Raw genomic sequence first — 18,525 nt, forward strand, 5'->3', positions numbered from 1 at the left:
GATACAGTAAAACATTTATATTCTTACACAAGTTTTATATTTCAAATAAAAGCTGTTCTCAGACTCCTGAAAGATACAAAAATATTAAGTAGTACAGTTTTCAACATTGATGATAATAAAGAAAGCATTTTCTTGAGCACCAAATCAGAATATAAAAATTACAATGAAGACAACAATTATATTACATATATTTCACAATATTACCCTTTTAACTGTTTTGATCAAATAAATGCGCCCTTGGTGAGCATAAGTTACTTTTTTCAAAAACATTAAATCACCAGCCTATGTTAAAGGGACTAACTGATATGTTGTATACACCTTATTTTGTAATGTGGCTATTTTTTGTGAACGTGTGAGACTTCCAATTTATTTGCTAAAGTTAAATAACTATAAGAATGACAAAGTGCAGTAAACGGTATAAACCAGTTTGATTATAATTACAATTATACCTTAAAAATAAAAACAGTTTGCAATATAAAGCAGCATAATGAGCTGTTTTGTAGAGCTAAAAATAACTGGAAATGGATGACGCCGGAAGGCAGACACATTCAAGTTACAAATGGCAGCACCCACTCTTGCATTAAAAATAAGGTGGGAAAGAAGAAAATGCTGAACGGTCAAAAACAGCATTCCAGTTGTGCTAAAATACACGATTAATGTTCTCTCATGGAAACAAACAACAGATTAAAGGTTTCTATAGCCCTCCCCTTAATTATCCACTTTTCATCAGTTTTCGTTTGTTTTCGGGTTGCTTTAAAATCCGAATCAATTTGATCCACACTTTCACACCACAAAAACAAACCTATTTAGTGCACATGTAAGCTGCACAAATATTCTACACAAAGAAGAGTTGCTTCTTTTGTTTTGTTTTTTAACTTCATTATATTTTCCCTTTCAACACATAATATTTCGGACCAGTCCAATAATCTCAGCGAAGATTTTCCTTGCTTCCATTGTAATATCGCCAGGAAGAGGGTATTCAGGGGCTCAGAGAAATACCTGAGACACAAAACAATGATTATCTGAGGGCAAAAGCGCTGAGAGCGGCCGTGCCACAGTGTTGGAGGGGTTTTAGATCATTAGCCAGCCTCTCTGTGTCTCTCTAATACCCAGAAACGTTGTCTTTGTGCTTAACCAAAGAGAGACCATTTAGGCCTCATGGCCCTCGATAAAGGCCTGCTTTGGCTGGAGACATTACACAAACCCCTGCGCCATTCCACACAGGGCCCGGATCTCAAGGGCCCTTCACATTTCAAAACCACTACACCCCAAGCGCAGCCACCTTTTGTGTGCAAGAGCAGCAGAAAAGAAAAGGAATTCGAACAGGAAGCAGCCTGAAAACCCATAATGGTGCTTCTGATGGACAAAGACGAGGAGTAGAGGAAGAAAAATCTTAATGAATTTAGCATCTTTCCATGAAGGACACACTCAGTCTCTGCAAAATTTTTAACCCCCACTAAATCAAAACCCAACTTGCTCGCGGACACGCACGCAAACAGCGTCACGCCGGCAAAGCTTAAGCCTTCAAAAAAGCAGACGCCTCGCACGAGATGATGTGAAACTCAGCCACCAAATGACGTAAAGCCGAGTGTGGCAGGTTTGGCCGGAACCCTCAAGAATGGCACGTCCGAGAGAGGCAAGGCGCCTGGCCAGTCAAAACGATACTGCTTATGGAGTTGTCATTTGATTAATGACTCATGTGTGATGGCCTGCGCAGTGATACATGACAAGCCAATGGAAAGAAGATCCATCAATGCAAATCCGCAGCCATTGCAGGCCTAACTCCAAGAGGCCAGCCGGGTCACCCTCTGTCACCTGACCCTTCTGTTCAAGCTCACTCCGCTCCATTTGCATTTTCTTCTAATGGCACAGACCTGGCCGCCCTGTCACTGATATCTTGTTCCCCCCCACCCCCAAGCTGTTCTATTTGCATCTGATAAAGCAATGAACACAAGCAATCCATCTAAACTGGCGCTTTCCATTCGTTATTTGGTTGATTTGCACGCAAAAAGGTAAAAACAACATTCTAACATCATCCCATTTTAATCGCATCGAACACCGAAGTGAATAAAAAAAAAACCCAACCTCGATGGGCGCCAACGTGAATAACAATCCTGGGGACAAAATATCGCACGGCGTTCCAAAGTGTCAGCTACTGAGAAATCACTGGGCTTTAGGAGCATCTGCGGAAGATCTGAATTCCTAGAAGAAAGTCATACTCTCTCGGTTTGGGAATACTTTGATATATTCTGTTTCACCCATTCATGTCTTTCGCGCTCGTCCAGGTTTCCCAGACATGCTCCTGTAAGAGCGTAGTTCACAGGAGGTAGGGATTAGGACGGGAGGGGAGGAGGGGAAAAAGGAGAGATGAGTGGAGAGGAAAAGGAACAATGGCGGTACCGCCGCACTCAGGGGGACGGCGCTGTCATGTCAAGTCTGCCTGTGCCAATTCCCAGAGCTATCATTATTAAAATACACACTTTCAAAGGAGGAGTACTACAAGTGGAAGAGGGGGGAAAAAAGAAAAGTAAGTAAAAGGAGAGGCCAGAAAGTGCCGGATAAAAGCAATCCCAGTGGACAAAGTGAAAACAAATTAAAAGAACCATTATAAAACACAGATGCTGCAAAGAAAATAAACTTCACAAGATTTACTGTTTTCAGAAGAAATCAGACATTGGTGGAAAAGCCATTTCTGGTTGCCTCTGCTTTTACAGTATCTGCTCACTGCTATTTTCAGGCTTGCAGTGGGGTCAAGCCAGCCTATGTGAAAATGGCCAACTGCCAGTCTTTTCCCCCAACCGCCAGTGAATGAGAGTGCTTTTAAAGTGACAGCGGAGTTTTTTATGCGCTGCAAAGTTTTGGGGTTGTACGGCATCCGCTTTAATGAGCAGAAACATTATATGAAACTTCCTGACTATTACCAGACATTGTGCCGTACAAGTATTTTCACCGTAGGACTTCAAACTGCATTATAAAATGAACGTTTTCTGTTCGCCCTCATTCCATGTGCTGATTTCACTGCAGAATGCACCGTATGATTACAAGCCATAATATTACGACAAAAATGATTCATTGCTACGCATTTATCAAAGAAAATGTGAAAGCATTCAAGTGCTTAATTTATTAAACAAACTACATCTGAACGAGGCTGTCTGAAATCAGATCCAATAGTTTACAACATGTCAGCATTTACAGCTCATCAGAGGAGCACCTTGGTGACAGTGGGAATCTACACTCTTCTGTGGCTCAGATAACAGCCTTACTGAAACCATATGTGAGCGAGTTTGTTTGCAAGGCAATGTGTGTGTGAGGATGTTTCACCTCAGACGAGCAGACTTCGCAAACGGCGCATGAGAAGATGAACAGGAAGGCATCCGCAGACTCAATCAATGCACCTCGGCATGTGGCTCTGATCAGGAGCACGTAATCTGATCATGTCAATTTACTTATGGGTAAGTGGGAACCATATTCTCTCCTCCCAGTCATGAATGCTGCAGTGTCATTTCAAACATGTCTAAATGAAACCCTATGCTGGTCTGTCAGGAAAAAGAAAGAAAGAAACGTTTCGGTGAATAAGTTCAATTCAAAGCGACAGGATGTCAATCAACTCGCTTCCTGATAGGGCCAAAACAGCTAAGGACAGTGAGGGTTTACGTTATTCCCAATATTCAGATTAGTGGTTGTCGAATATGGGTACAAATGGTTGATTCGAAAATTGTTACATTTAGTGCTGCTCAATCTTGAAAATGCGAATACAGCCATGATAAGAATTAGTAAATATCAGTCATAAGAATAACTGTGAAATGTAAAATATAAAAAAAAATTCTTACAGTTTGTCTATATAAAGCCTCTAAATAATAAAGGTAATTCAATTCCTGTGTGTGCAGATGTAACCCAAAAATGTGAAGGACTACACAGAGAAACTGATTTGTAATTAATGATAATTTGAAAAAAGATACATATTTATAATATAATATAATCTACTATTCAAGTTAAAAGAGCAGCGCGGTCCCATGCTGCAACAGCTGAAAAGGAAATACAGCAGAATATCCTGTTTCTTGTGCCTGTGCCATGAATGTGTTAAACAGCACTGACAAATGATGTTTCCTTTAATAAATATTGTAAAAATTTGTTCTAGCCTTGAAATGTCAATAATCAAAATTTCTTAGAACTCAAAAGCTCTATTCCATTTCCAAGCAAACACAAAAAAGGTAATCGTACCCTGCCTAGTCCAAGCACTATGTTTAAACTCATTAATGTAATTAAAATATCTAGTATCAAACCGCAACATCAACCCTGCAGAAATGCTAACGTTCATAATTGCATCCAAAATTACAAACTAAAGGTGGCTTTGACTGGTAGAACCCTGAAAAGAGTCTGCATGAAAAATCAAAGCATCTACAATAAGAAATTAAAAACCAAACCATCAATATTGCCCTTGATTTGACAATATGGCAAAAAACATGCATATCCAACAGCTGTTTCAGCCACAAAATAGGCTATTTAATCCATGTATTTGCTTATCATAAAATTATATTGAGCAAACACAAACATATCAGTGTTTTCATTTCCTCAGTGCAATTTGTGGTTTTGGTCTGTTACACATTAAAAAGGGGCCTGACAAAAATATTTAGTCCATGTAAAAGTACTCAACCACCAAAGCTTTTAAATCACATCTTAAAGGCACATATTCATACATATGATACATATTGTATATAACAGACACATTAAAGAAATGTTAATTCTAAACTAATATTTCGAAGAATCATATCGGACTTGTTGACAGCAAGAGGAGGAATGCAGTATTGCATCATGGTACAGAGAAAATTTCACTGTGGGACAGTGCAGGGTCTCAGGTCATGAGAAGTGTCAAAATCACATTTCCTCACAGTGGGAAAGGGCAGCATATCATCATGGCTCACTATGCCTGATAAAGACACACCAGCCCACAAGAAAAGTTTTCGCATGAGAGAAAGACTTTAAAAAAAAACATACCAGGCCACCCAGGCCAAACAACAGCACAGTTTCAGTGAGATGTTTACAATAGTCGTGCCAGGGGAAAGACAATGCTACTAGAAGAAACTGTTAAAAAAAGAGGGGAAAAAAGGAAAAGATTTCTTAAAAAAATAACGTTAAATTGGCAAAAATTATTATTATCATTGTTGTAATCAATAACAATGATAATTAGGCAAAACTACTCATCAAATAAGACCAAACAATAAATTGTAAGTAAAAAATAAATAAAAAAGTTTACTTTACTAAAAGTATACCAAAAAAACAAGAAAAAAGAATTTTACACAAATTAAAATAATATTTTAAAATATATTCTAATTAATGAAAACACGACAGACTGACAAATGTGAAATTAAAATATTTTCTTTTTACAAAAAAAAAAAAAAAAGTGAAATCTTGTAAAAGACGAACAATAAAAATCTATAACAAATCATTATCTGTAAGGCAGAATTTAGAGAGGAAGCATTGCTGTTTGCTTTTAAGAGGAGGCCATTCATAAAATTCAGACAAATTACAGAGTAACTCCAGCCCTTTTGCTGGATTAGATTCATATCAAGACAAAACGTAGTGGCATGATTCAGGCCTAAGTATTTTTCCTCTCTCTGCCAATGGAGTGAAATAAGGTCCTTCATTTGAAACTGGCCTGTTAACAAAAAGCTGAGAACATAGCGCCACAGAGAGGCCTACACTGGTACTACACCCAGCAATAGGACAAGACTTTGTAACCAGAGTAATAAATCTTTAGAATAGAGAGTCTAAATGAGACTGTACATGATGCAGAGTTGTGGTATGTTAAAACAAGAGCGGTGCTTTGATGCCAAGGCTGATTGCACGACTGTTGTTTTGTGAGCGGTGGAGCTGAGCTTTATCTTTAAGAGTTAGAGAGCCACTGTGAAGCTGTGATGGAATTTAAGAGTGTGTGTGTGTGTGTGCCACAAACAAGGGAGGAGGCAGTTTGTGATTACAGAGAGTGTTTTGCTGGCCCTGCCTGTACAGATCAGATCATCTGGCTGCATGTCCCCCCCACACACACAAACACATACAGAGAGAGAGAGAGAGAGAGAGAGAGAGAGAGAGAGAGAGAGAGAGAGAGAGAGAGAGAGAGAGAGAGGAGAGAGAGAGAGAGAGAGAGAGAGAGAGAGGAGGAGAGAGAGAGAGAGAGAGAGAGAGAGAGAGAGAGAGAGAGAGAGAGAGAGAGAGAGAGAGAGAGATGAGGGAGAGGAGAGAGAGAGAGAGAGAGAGAGAGAGAGAGAGAGAGAGAATAAACAGTAGAGATCTGATGATTGTAAATGATTCAGCACAGGACTCAGTGAGTGTGACACACGATTTTACCGTCACTCTCGACACGAAAGTAAGACTTCTATCCTGCTCTACAGGAACTACGGCCCTAACAACAAACATTAAATAGAAGATTGTAGTCCCATATTTGGATTAAACATTATACACAAATATACAGTGGGCTCTGAGACCACTAAAATAATGTATTCCGCTGCAAACTCTATTACACATTTAAGTGGAAAGTTAAATAATTGTATACATTTTATTCACTGCAAAATAAAGACGGTAGCGTATATTATAAAACACGGGAGGTAAAAATAATTAACATTAAAAGGTGCATATGCAGGATTGCAGTCCAAATTCAAAATGTTGGAGAGAGTTGTTTCCCCCGCCCCCTCCTCCTCAGATTCGACACTCACACGGGTTGCCAACTTGACAATGAAAGCCACACTGTGAGTTGATGAGTTGATTTATCCGCGTTTTAATATGCTCTTTTTTGATGGATGCTGAGGCTTTTTAGGTCGGGTAGAATCTGCAATCTCTAACCCAGTTTGGTTGCTGGCTTCCGTAGCAGCAATACGCTGTGTTTTCCGCCAACTGGCAACCTGTGGTGTCGAAATACTATTGGGTAAACTGGTGGCGTGCAGTATCGCACAGACCAAAACAAAAACAGACGTTCCGACACGGAAAGCATATTTCAAAGTAGAATAACTGGCTGTAGCATTGTTTTTCTTAAAAACAAGTAGGTGAATTTAGCATGTTTCCTACATATCTGGAAACATATTATGGTATGCTTTAGTAAAGTGAAAAAACTTCAAGGATTTCATTGAATTTCATGCAGTTTTGATCTGTCAACTTTACAACCAGTGTCGCTTTTTAAAGGTCCTGTTCTTCGTGATCCCATTTTTCAAACTTTAGTTAGTGTGTAATGTTGCTGTTAGAGCATAAATAACACCTGTAAAATTATAAAGCTCAAAGTTCAATGCCAAGCGAGATATTTTATTTAACAGAAGTTCCCTTTCAAAGCCTACAGCGAACGGCCGGTTTGGACTACATCCCTGTACTCCCTGCTTTAATGACGTCAGTAGAGCAGTTTGTCGACTAACCTCCGCCCACAAGAATATGCAAAAAAGGGGGCGTGGTCTTGTTGCTCTCCCACATGGAGAAGAGGAAGTGTTGCGTTCATGGATGCGTTCGGTTGCGTTTGTAGAGTGTGTTTGTCGCCATGTCGTCCAGACGCTGTTATTTTCATCCCGGAGTCAAATCACCTTTGTTTGGCCTTCAGGGACGCTGTACCCCGTTGTGGTAAGAGGCATGACCTCTCCGGGCAACGTGCGCTAAGCTACTGTCGAATCACAACACAGGAACCGCTGGCACAATCAGAACTCATTATGTATTTCTGAAGGAGGGACTTCATAGAATAAGGAAATCTTCGAGCTGTTTTTAGGACAGTGAAAACAGCGGTATACAGATAAGTAAATTGTGTGAAAAATACTGTTTTTTTACACGCGAAACATGAACACAAGTTATATTGCACACTGTAAACACAATCAAAGCTTAAAAAAAAATCTGGAAAAAGGGACCTTTAAAACATTTTGCTCTAAACAACACCGTGTCATCAGTTTTGCAAAAGCATCCATATGTCTGCCTGTTTTCGCTATAAGATGAGGAATGGTGTAAACAGGCATAGTTACTGATAAAACAAGCCTGAAACCCAAACAAGCCGTACGTTGAGTTTAAATGGCTTAAAGGAAGTATGCTGTTATCCCTAACTCAATAACAGTGAATTAACAGCTTCCTGTTGCACCTAGTTTTTCCTTTCAAAATGGTCAATGAACATAGGCGAAGGAGGCCACCAAGTTTTGTAATACTGAAACTGAATTTCCTGTAAGCGCAAAGCTAACAGTGACCACCTCAGTCCAGACGGCTCTTTCAATCCAACCCCTCACAACCTTGTGTATGGCCAGCACAGATCTCCACCCCTGCACAGCCACATGTGCCCTAAACACTCCAACAACAGTTGTGCTTCAAAAAGCATTTTCTTTTGGCATTTGTTCATTTCTAGGTAGTTCATAGGCAGACGAACAAAGCAACTTAGCAGAAAGCACCACCTAAACAAATGAATTAACTCTCTGTAAGCACTGAACAAAGAAGGACTTGTTGAATTATCTGACAATGCCATGAACCTAAGGCGAGGGGGATGTGGCTCCTAAAATAGACTGAAAAAACTCCACAATTAAAATGGAAGAGAAGAAAGCCCGATTGTGGTTTCTATTTTTACAGAGTGCCAGCTCTGAAGGATGTGTACTTCTCTAGTTCCTTCCCTAAATCAATGAGTTGTCACAGGAGACAATTGCAAGTCTACTGTTGTGGCTACTGCGTCGCAGCTTTTCTTATCAATCATTTATTTCTGCTGCCTCCGTTCACGCTCATGGACCCAAACATGAACAAAACTGACGGAAAAGCAAACAGAAAGTGACGCTGATAGCCTTTTACTCTTTTGTGTCAGATAACTAATCATAGCGGAAAAGGATTTAAAAGTGTGACAACCACAAAAAAAACATTTTGGTGATTTTTCAATGACGGAAAATGCAGTTTCCTAGAGAGGAAAAATGTTGTTGTTGCCGTTTTATTTGTAGAAATCCTGTTGTCATTATATGGTTTAGGAAACAAACAGTTGCACTACCGTTTAAAACTTGGGGAACGTTTTTTTAAAAATGTATACTTTTATTCGGCAAAGATGCATCCAATGGCTCAAAAGTGACAGTGAAGACTTTTGTCTTGTTACAAAAAATTATTTGAAATAAACGCTTTGAACTATCCATTCATCAAAAAAGTGATCCTGAAAAATATGCATCCCAGTTTTCACAAAAAAAAGTATTTCTATAGGATCATGTGACACTGAAGACCGGAGTAATGACTGCCCAAAAAATGGTTACCATTACCATTAAATTGTAATAATATTTCACAATATTACGGTTTTACTGTATTTTTGAACAAATAAACAAAGCCTTGGTGAGCATAAGAGACTTCTTTTAAAAACATTTTGAAAAATCTTACCAACCCCAAATTCACACTCGATTAAAAAAATCAAGGTCATAAAAGGTTTTATTCTCACAGGTTAGGAAAATTCCTAGTTTAGCTTAAATCCTGAATAAGTGAATGTTAAAAGTATGGGTAATGTGTCATTTCTAATACACTAAAATGCTTAAAAATTGTAAAGAGTGAGAAAAAAAAAATGAAGAAACAATTCTAGCAGGATATGCGAGCGGCTCAAGTATTCCGGCTCCGAGTATGAGCCCATAGGAGAGGCCCTCAGGGACCACGGAAAAGTGCAGACCACTTTGTCTCCCTCTCTACCCCCACACCGTTTCATCTTAATTCAAAAGCCACATCCTGCTATCCTCCCATCTTTTGGCTTAAGGAATTATGGAATGATCCTTGAGGTTATAAAATCCGGACAGTCCAAGGTTGCCTCTAAGGCATACGAACTGCCTCAGACTTCTGTTTCTTAGATTTCCCCATCCTGTTCCCAGTATAAAAAAATGTCACCTCAGAACCCTGTTGTCAAAGTGGCTCATCGGGCTGAAGCTGATAGGACTAATTGTTGACAGGTGCTTCTAATGCCCGGCTTTGAAAAGTGAGTCTGATTTACGACATGGCTTCTGAGGCCCACTTTCACGGCTGCTGGTAACCATCCCTACACGAGACGCCAAGCATTCCGGCCCTGTGATGTCAACTCAAAGTGAAATCAGACTAAAAGTTCTTCATTTTTCTTGGAGACAGTCAAAAGAAAAGTCACTCAAATTAATTACATTGATTTTTTAAAATAAGAACACATCAATTTGGTCACAGTTTATATTAGGTGGCCTTAACTACTATGTACTTCCATCACAAAAATAAAGTACGATGTACTTATTGTGTTCATATTGTATTGCAAAAAACTTGCTAGGGTAATGTTACGGACAGGTGTGGTAGTATGGGTAAGTTTAAGGGTAGGGTTAGGTGTAAGGGAAGTGTCAACAGTGTAATTATTATAAATATAATTACAGAAATTAATTACATGCAGGTATTTATTTTTTAAATGTAAGTCCAATGTAAAAACATGTATGTACACAATAAGTGCATTGCATCAAATGATTAATTTAAATGTTAGTAAAGTAGTTAAGGCCACCTAATATAAAGTGAGTCCATACATTTTAACTTTAAAATGTGCCGCTCATGGTTTCATGGTGTCATTAATTAATTACACGATTATTTCAAAAATAAGAACACATATAAAATATAAAATTGTAACTTTATAATGCATTCATGGTGTGAGCCGCTAAAAATCAGCCAAATAAGATTATTTTGAAGCTTATTTTATCGCTTTAGATAAAAGTGTCATTTACAAAAATTCTGCGCAGTACGTGCGGAACCGAACTAAACAACCAGTTGTTAATGACGTATTTTAACATGCATCAGAGATGTTTCTCTCTTCTGTATCTGTGCGGTGCAAGAAAATAACATGGGGAAGAGGTACGTGCTTTGACTCACTCCTGTTGCCAAATCTTGCTAGAAAAACACTGAACAAGAACAAGCTCACAATAAACCAAAATAAATCCAAATGCTTTATGCTGAAAATAAAACCAAAATATCAAAACCTACACCTGCTTACTTTAATAGCTCCGCTTTATAAGCCAAGCTTAAATAACAATCGCAGGAACGTTTTTAATAAAGGCTGGGTTTCAATACATATTAAAAATCTTTTTAAAAAGCTCAGACCTAAATTGGGTTTTGGGTTACGTCTCTTTGACACTAAAAAGAGAATTATCCAAAGTTGTTTTCTCTCAATGTTGGATTATGGTGATGTGATTTATATGCATGCAAACCTATCTTCACTAAAGTAGTAGGACCGTATATATCATGCTTCAATATGATTTGTGACAAGTGCTTCTTCATCTACTCATCATTGTACTTTGTACAAATTGGTTGGTTGGTCCTCTTTGTACTAAAGGAGAAAAATGCATATGCTGCTGTTTATTGCTAAGGCATTATTAGGAAAAATGCCAATTTATATCTGTAATATAATTGCATTAATAATTGTAATTAGAGGACTAGATCTTCTTCTAAACTCCTTTTGATTGTTCCTAGAGCATATTCTAAGTTTGCAAAACTGCCTTTTCCTCTTATGCTCCTAGTTAATGGAATGAAATGCAGAGTATTATGAAGCACTCCCATCTTTAAATATTTTTAGACACCTTTTGGAGTCCTACATGAAGGAAACGTGTATGTTTTACGTAATTTTCACAAGATTGCTGTATAAGACTTTTTTCCCTTATATTTCTGGTTTTTGTGTGTTTAAAATAAGTGTTTGTAATCTCTTTATGTGAAAAATGTTTGTGCTGCCATTTTGACCAGTACCCCCAGGTAGAAGAGATTATATCTCAATGGGATTATTCCTGGTAAAATAAAGGATATATAAATAAATAAAAATAAAAAGTGGACATGGAAACACTGCAAGAGCATGCTCTGTGAAGCAGCCTTTCCAAGCAAAACATGTATCTATTGCCTCTATTGATTGTGCTTTAGTAAAAAATGCTGAATTTAACTAGTGTTTTGTCGCTCGCTGTAGTTTTTTTTGGTCAGAATAGCAGAAACCAGTTCCGGGAGTAAGTCGTGTTTCGCACACACACAGATAATTTAGGGGACTCACTCCTGCATTTAAATCCATGTGTTACTCCTGAAACTTTATAGTGTGTACACGGGGCAGAGTAAGCGAGGCTCTCTTGAACCCATCAGAAAGCTCTGCAAACACCCTGCAACTGACTAGTCTCCTGTGTATCAGCAGGGTGCCTTCGGCGAGTACAGGGGTATTGATTAATCAGACCTCTGCTTTGTGGAGTGCTGATGGGCAAACAACACTGACAGGCGTGCTAGCTCTTGTAGCAATCAGCACAGACATGAGAAGTGTGTGTGTCAGTGGGTGTGTATGTACGTAACAGTCAGACGTGGTCAGAGTGAGTGTGTTTGCAGCCAGGGACAGTGTTTGACAAACATCAGTGTTGTGACAGAGGTCAACAGGCTCGATCATAAGGTCTGCTAGGGTGACTCGATTAACTCCTGAATGGCCAGGATGGACTTGCTCCATTTCATTTTCATATTCGGTGCCAAAAATCAGGGCTATTATCATTAACTAAAACTAATACTATTTTAATTGACAAAAATGTTTAAAATAAAGCTGAAATAAAATAATATATAAACATTAGATGAACATTAGAAGTGCTGCTTTGGCCAACTAACTGAACTACTAAAATTACAAAGTGGAAGTAAATAACAACTAAAATGAAATAAAAATAAATTCAACTTAAATGGTATTATTAGTAAAAAAAAATACTAATAAAAAAGAGCACTAATAAAATGACAAAAGTAACAAAAATACAAAAAAAAGGTCACTAAAAACTGAAAATATAAAAATAAAGGCTAATAAAAAAATGATATATATATATATAGAGAGAGAGAGAGAGAATAAATATGAATAAAAACTATGATAATATATAAATAATGCTAATTAAAATAAATTATAATAAATACATTATTATTATTGGAGGGAAACAAAATCAAGAACAAAGCATGGGAAATGTTGATTATGAATGTTAGAACTTCCATTGAATTAAAAATGTATTATTTTAACCAATATCAGTGTGTGCTATATATTTTTATGCTTATTAGCCAATCATGCAGTTAGCTTGGAAATCGACAAGCATCAAACTCTACTAAAATCAATTTTGAGTCTCCCAAGCGGAGCACTTTTGTGCAGCATGTCGAATTGCATTTCAAATCAGACACTTACGAGTTCCCATGACTGTTAGAAGAGAATGACCAAGTAAAACTACTTTTACTAACTAATGAAGCACTGAAACTGTGCAGTCACAGAAAGGTCCGGCATAATCTTTGCTAGTGTTTGCTAACCATGTAGTGGTGATCCGGATGGGCTACTGGAAAGGCCAGGAATGGGGCTACATCGGCCGCCCTGTTTACTGCTCAGCTCTTGCTCGATCTCCTCCAGTCCGGCACTCTTCTGGAAACGGCTCATGCGATTGACCACACGGGGAGACATGTGCGTGCGTGCGCATGGCGCTCCACCATATGGGTTGATGGGAAAGACATGTGAGGTGCCACGAAGAGTACTGATCACCACCCAGCGGCAGTCATGGCTGAAGCAGATGTCCTGCACCTAGAGTGGAAAGAGAAGAGATGAGAAATAAGCTCAAAAAGAGTTGAATAGGTTAAAATTGAAAAAAATGTAATCATTAATAAAATGTATATAAGTACAGAAATGTGTTTGATTGTAGCATCTTGGGTGAACAGTATGCCTTTCCTTCAAAATTTCAAAGACAGATCTTTTCTTCTTTGGGACGTACATGTGAAACGGATATTTAAAAGTGAAATGGATATAAAACTTTGGAGTTGGGGACCAACTCTATCCATTGGTTATTGATTGGATGAAGGCAGATCTGAATATGAGCTTGCAGTCGACTGTAAGAGCCGACTAAAAATTACTAGCTCAAAAATATGAATCATTCACAATAAGATCGATAACATGCATTTTTAAAATGGATAGGGTGAATTTTCATTTCAGGCCAACTTTAAGGAATGCAACCTGACTTCTGTAGGAATTTTCTCTGGTGTTGCAAGTCGTGACATTATGTTTTCATAAAGAGATTCTGGTAAAGGCAAACAGATATAATCTTTAAACAATGTGTTCTGGAATGGTTGAATGAATGAAAGAGAGGAGTTGGTAATCACTGCAATGTTCTGGGGTGGAGAGGTTTCGGAACTGATCACTAGATCTTGGTTACTGCCATGAAAAACCTGAATTTCTAACCTGGCTTTTGTATTTATAAAAATCTTACCCCAGAAAAACCATGACACTGCCAAAACAGTGCTTCCTGTGTGTTTTAATAACACAAGAACACATCCTGTGTTACAACTCCTATGTTCAGTCTATGCTATTTTTGCATTGTTGGTCTATGTATACAGGGCGTTGAGTCAAACACTGTTTTTTTTAGCATCTTTCGCCATGAGCATTGTTTTATAAGAGAGCATCTTGAAACGTCCTGTGTAAACTACAGTAGCTCTATGAATTGATGGTGGACCCAAAACAGTGTCCAGAAATCTTACACTGGACTTTACCAAACAGCACTCTACTATCAGCAAGGTTCTGCTAATGGCTTTTTTACGGCACTTTTTATGGATAGCCATCAGCTACTGAAATGCAGCTGTCTGGAGATCTGTCTGATTCTAGGTCATTCTGCTCTATCTGTCTCAGATCAGTCTCACACTGAATATGCCAACCCAGAGATGAGCAAACGAGTCAAGATCAGTGGCCACTTCTTGTTCAGGGACAACGCCAATCCGTTGATTTTCCCTAGAGGTGTAAAAATAAGATCTAGGCGACCAAAGACAAGGACTGAGATCTTTAAATTGGTTAATCAGACGCAATTCAAATGAGCTGTTTGTTCAGTCATGTGCTACTCAGAACAGCTAAAATGGTGTATGGCTTCAGGCAACGCGAGCTGGTGGGTTATTTACCTTCACACACACACTAAGGTCAGTCCAGAGCAGGTTGGGAGTCAGTACAAGCACAGTCAGCCAGCCAGATAAGGCCGGGTGCCTGCGTCCGCCCATGAGGCATTATCACTCCTTTTATTTGTTCTGCTCAAGATAATGCGTCTTGGAGGGTGCTTGCTTTCTGCAGTTTGCGCTGTTTACAATGGCAGATCAAAGCCAACGCATGGCCAGGCAGCAAACCTGGCATGAGCCGGTGACAGATTAACCACCTTTCTCATCTCAGCAGAGCTGCGGGCCACCATGGCCCTGTGCTCACACAGGAGGGGAAAATGAGAATGTTTTACACACTCGGTTCCAGCTCTCTGCCATGCCTGGAGGTACAGGGTGAGGTAATCACACCTTCAATATAAGGGGCAGGAACGAGAGGAACTTAAACTTCACCCACGGGCCAGTACCCAGCTTGCAATTCTGCAATTTTGACTGGCTGAGAGTGCACTTGAAGGGTAAAGGGACAAAGTGATCTCAGCTAAAAGAAACAAAAAAATACTCCAATGGACATAACTGTAATGTAAAAAAATGGCAATAGCAGTTAAAAACTACAAGTCTTTTTATAGACATAACACTTGATTGTGCTGCAGTTATATAGCACTCATAGGAGAATAACCTACAGTGAAAGCGTTTTTATTCCACTGCAGTGTTAATATTTGTCATGTAAAGAAGGATTTAAATTGGGGAAATATGTCTGGCATGCTTTTAGACATCGAACGTGTGAGTGTGAGTCTATGAACTAGAGCAGAGATCAGGTTTGTGTGCATATCCAAACATGACACTAGCTGAGTAAGTAAGGGTCTAGGCCCTTTCGGAATAAATATTAGCTCTACTTAAGCAAATAAAACCTTACAATTTGCCAACTGAAGGAGATATTGTGGTGGAACAGCTGCAAGGCTGAATGGATGAAACAGCATTTAGGAGAGAGGAAATCTAAATCACTGCAGCTATTTCCCAAACTGATTTGTGCAATAACCCAATAGATCACAAAAGTAAATTAAACTTTAAAGCACCCAGATAGATTACCAAGGCTTGGCAGACGCTAATGATCAGATCATGTCCTTAGATGTCCGCTTAAACTATTCAACCTGAGTAACGTTACATAAAATAAGACAAAAAAAGGCATGTAGATTTGACCATCATCTATTGGTTTAAAATACTACGTACTAAATAAAAAAATAATAATGATCAATATGTTTGATGGAGACCACTATACATTGCCTTAATTTTGACTAGTAAAGCTAAACTAAACCAAACACAAAAATAAAATAAATAAAATAATGTTGTGTTGTCACTTCTCCAAGCAATCAAAAATACAAACGGTTCTAGTTTTCATACCAGATGAACAAAATCCAAAGTCCAATTCTGTTTAAAATAACACCATTAGTTGTTATTAGTTGTCATTTATAAAGCTGGGCTAAAATGGGAAAATTTAAGGGGGCTATATTCAGCACTGCCAGCGGTCTATTTCAAGAGTTTTAAGAAAGAGTGGTGTAAAGTCGCAAACGCAACCATGTTGTCCCAGTGGGAATGTCCTCTCGTCCATGACCTTATAGCCTAAGATATCATAGGTGTTACAAGCCCCAAGCTTGACCCCAAGGTGCAAGAGTAAAAGCTTGGTCAGGAGCACAATCTAAGCTCTCACCAGCCGTCTGATGTATTTTTAGCAACTTTTCTCTTTTTTCATCCATGGTGATTGAAAACACATTGGCAACCCTAATAGTTTCAGGTCTTCAGATTCCAGAGTGTTGAAAACTGAACGTGGGAGCCACAGGGGAGGAAGTTTTAGAATAAGCAAAGACTAACCGCTGAGAGCACAAATATTTCATGTGAATCCATGTAATTTTGCTTTGTACTGGGGGCAAATGTTCTCCGGGTACAAAACATTTTTTTTACTTAACTTTTGTTGGTGGACAGTTGAACAGTAACTAGGTCTACTGATTACCACAAAAAAAAAGTGTATTCATTTTGAACAGTAACACAATTTTATGATACATTCATGCTCACATTTTGCATTTATAACACAGTAGCGAGGGGTCATGCATCTCATAGTCATGTTTAAGATCAAACAAATGGGCATAACCACACTTTTTGTCTAACACATACTGCCCTACACACTACAAAAGAGCCAGAGACAGCAGTGCTGGAGCTCAGTGGTACCAAGCCTTATGTCTCTTGACAGTATTTAGATAACAGGCAGGGATTCACCGACGATGAAAAGCATGTTCAAATTGCACATTTCCAGAGCCATACAAGCACAGGCAACCGTAAACAGTTGTGGGTGGCCCACAAAGACTTTAAATGATTATGCTAATGATTAAAAGAGTCCGGAAAGGCAATATTTCATCTCAATAACTCCCCCGAAAATAGCGTGAGTGTACATAGGCATGTGTGTGAAAGCAAGGGATGGGACAGGGAGCTTTGAAGTTTGACTTAATATCCCACACTGTCCATGTATTACTTGAACGCAAGACAGTTTCTTTTTCTGTTGTTGATACATCTTCCATTTGGAGTTTATGAGTTTGTACTGTATGTATGTACTAAAGGACAGTGCTGAAAGCAAGCAATGTAAATGGGGACATACACAGGTATTCTTACCTTAGCCTCAGTCTCTCCTCTGTGAAGAGTGTATAGATGATGAACTGCACTCTGGGAAGATGCCCATGGGTGAGTCAAGATTTGGAAAACGTGAAAGTCATGGCCAAGGGTGTCTGTGGTCACCAATAACATACCTGTAGATCAGAGAAGAGGCATTTATCTTAACATAGAGAACCTTCTTAGCACTATCAATCAAACAGTGCTTCCCACAATTTTGGTGACACAGGAAGTGTTGAATTGAGGTCCATAAATCTAAAAAAGCTATGTAGCTAATTAAATCACACTGTTTTCTTAATGGCAATCATTACATTGATTAAAGAATTTGGAGCAGCACGATGAAGGGCACATAAATGGCATAAATATACACTCACCTAAAGGATTATTAGGAACACCATACTTATACTGTGTTTGACCCCCTTTCGCCTTCAGAACTGCCTTAATTCTACGTGGCACTGATTCAACAAGGTGCTGAAAGCATTCTTTAGAAATGTTGGCCCATATTGATAGGATAGCATCTTGCAGTTGATGGAGATTTGTGGGATGCACATCCAGGGCATGAAGCTCCCGTTCCACCACATCCCAAAGATGCTCTATTGGGTTGAGATCTGGTGACTGTGGGGGCCATTTTAGTACAGTGAACTCATTGTCATGTTCAAGAAAACAATTTGAAATGATTCAAGCTTTGTGATATGGTGCATTATCCTGCTGGAAGTAGCCATCAGAGGATGGGTACATGGTGGTCATAAAGGGATGGACATGGTCAGAAACAATGCTCAGGTAGGCTGTGGCATTTAAACGATGCCCAATTGGACCTAAGGGGCCTAAAGTGTGCCAAGAAAACATCCCCCTCACCATTACACCACCACCACCAGCCTCAACAGTGGTAACAAGGCATGATGGATCCATGTTCTCATTCTGTTTACGCCAAATTCTGACTCTACCATCTGAATGTCTCAACAGAAATCGAGACTCATCAGACCAGGCAACATTTTTCCAGTCTTCAACTGTCCAATTTTGGTGAGCTCATGCAAATTG

General features: G+C 38.9%; 1 protein-coding gene across 7 annotated transcripts in view; it reads right to left on the reverse strand.

The window, feature by feature from the left end:
• bcas3 (BCAS3 microtubule associated cell migration factor) overlaps nucleotides 1–18,525 on the reverse strand; it is a 260,966-nt gene that overhangs the window by 188,774 nt on the left and 53,667 nt on the right. For all 7 annotated transcript variants that reach the window (XM_079824037.1, XM_079824039.1, XM_079824042.1 and 4 more), the window contains 2 exons: nucleotides 17,491–17,624; nucleotides 13,243–13,507 (listed from right to left, as the gene is read on the reverse strand). In XM_079824037.1, the coding sequence (XP_079680163.1) occupies nucleotides 13,243–13,507; nucleotides 17,491–17,624 (399 nt within the window). The remainder of the gene's footprint in view (nucleotides 1–13,242; nucleotides 13,508–17,490; nucleotides 17,625–18,525) is intronic.

This window comes from Gobio gobio (assembly GCF_949357685.1).
Source record: "Gobio gobio genome assembly, chromosome: 8".
Taxonomy (NCBI): Eukaryota; Metazoa; Chordata; class Actinopteri; order Cypriniformes; family Gobionidae; genus Gobio; species Gobio gobio.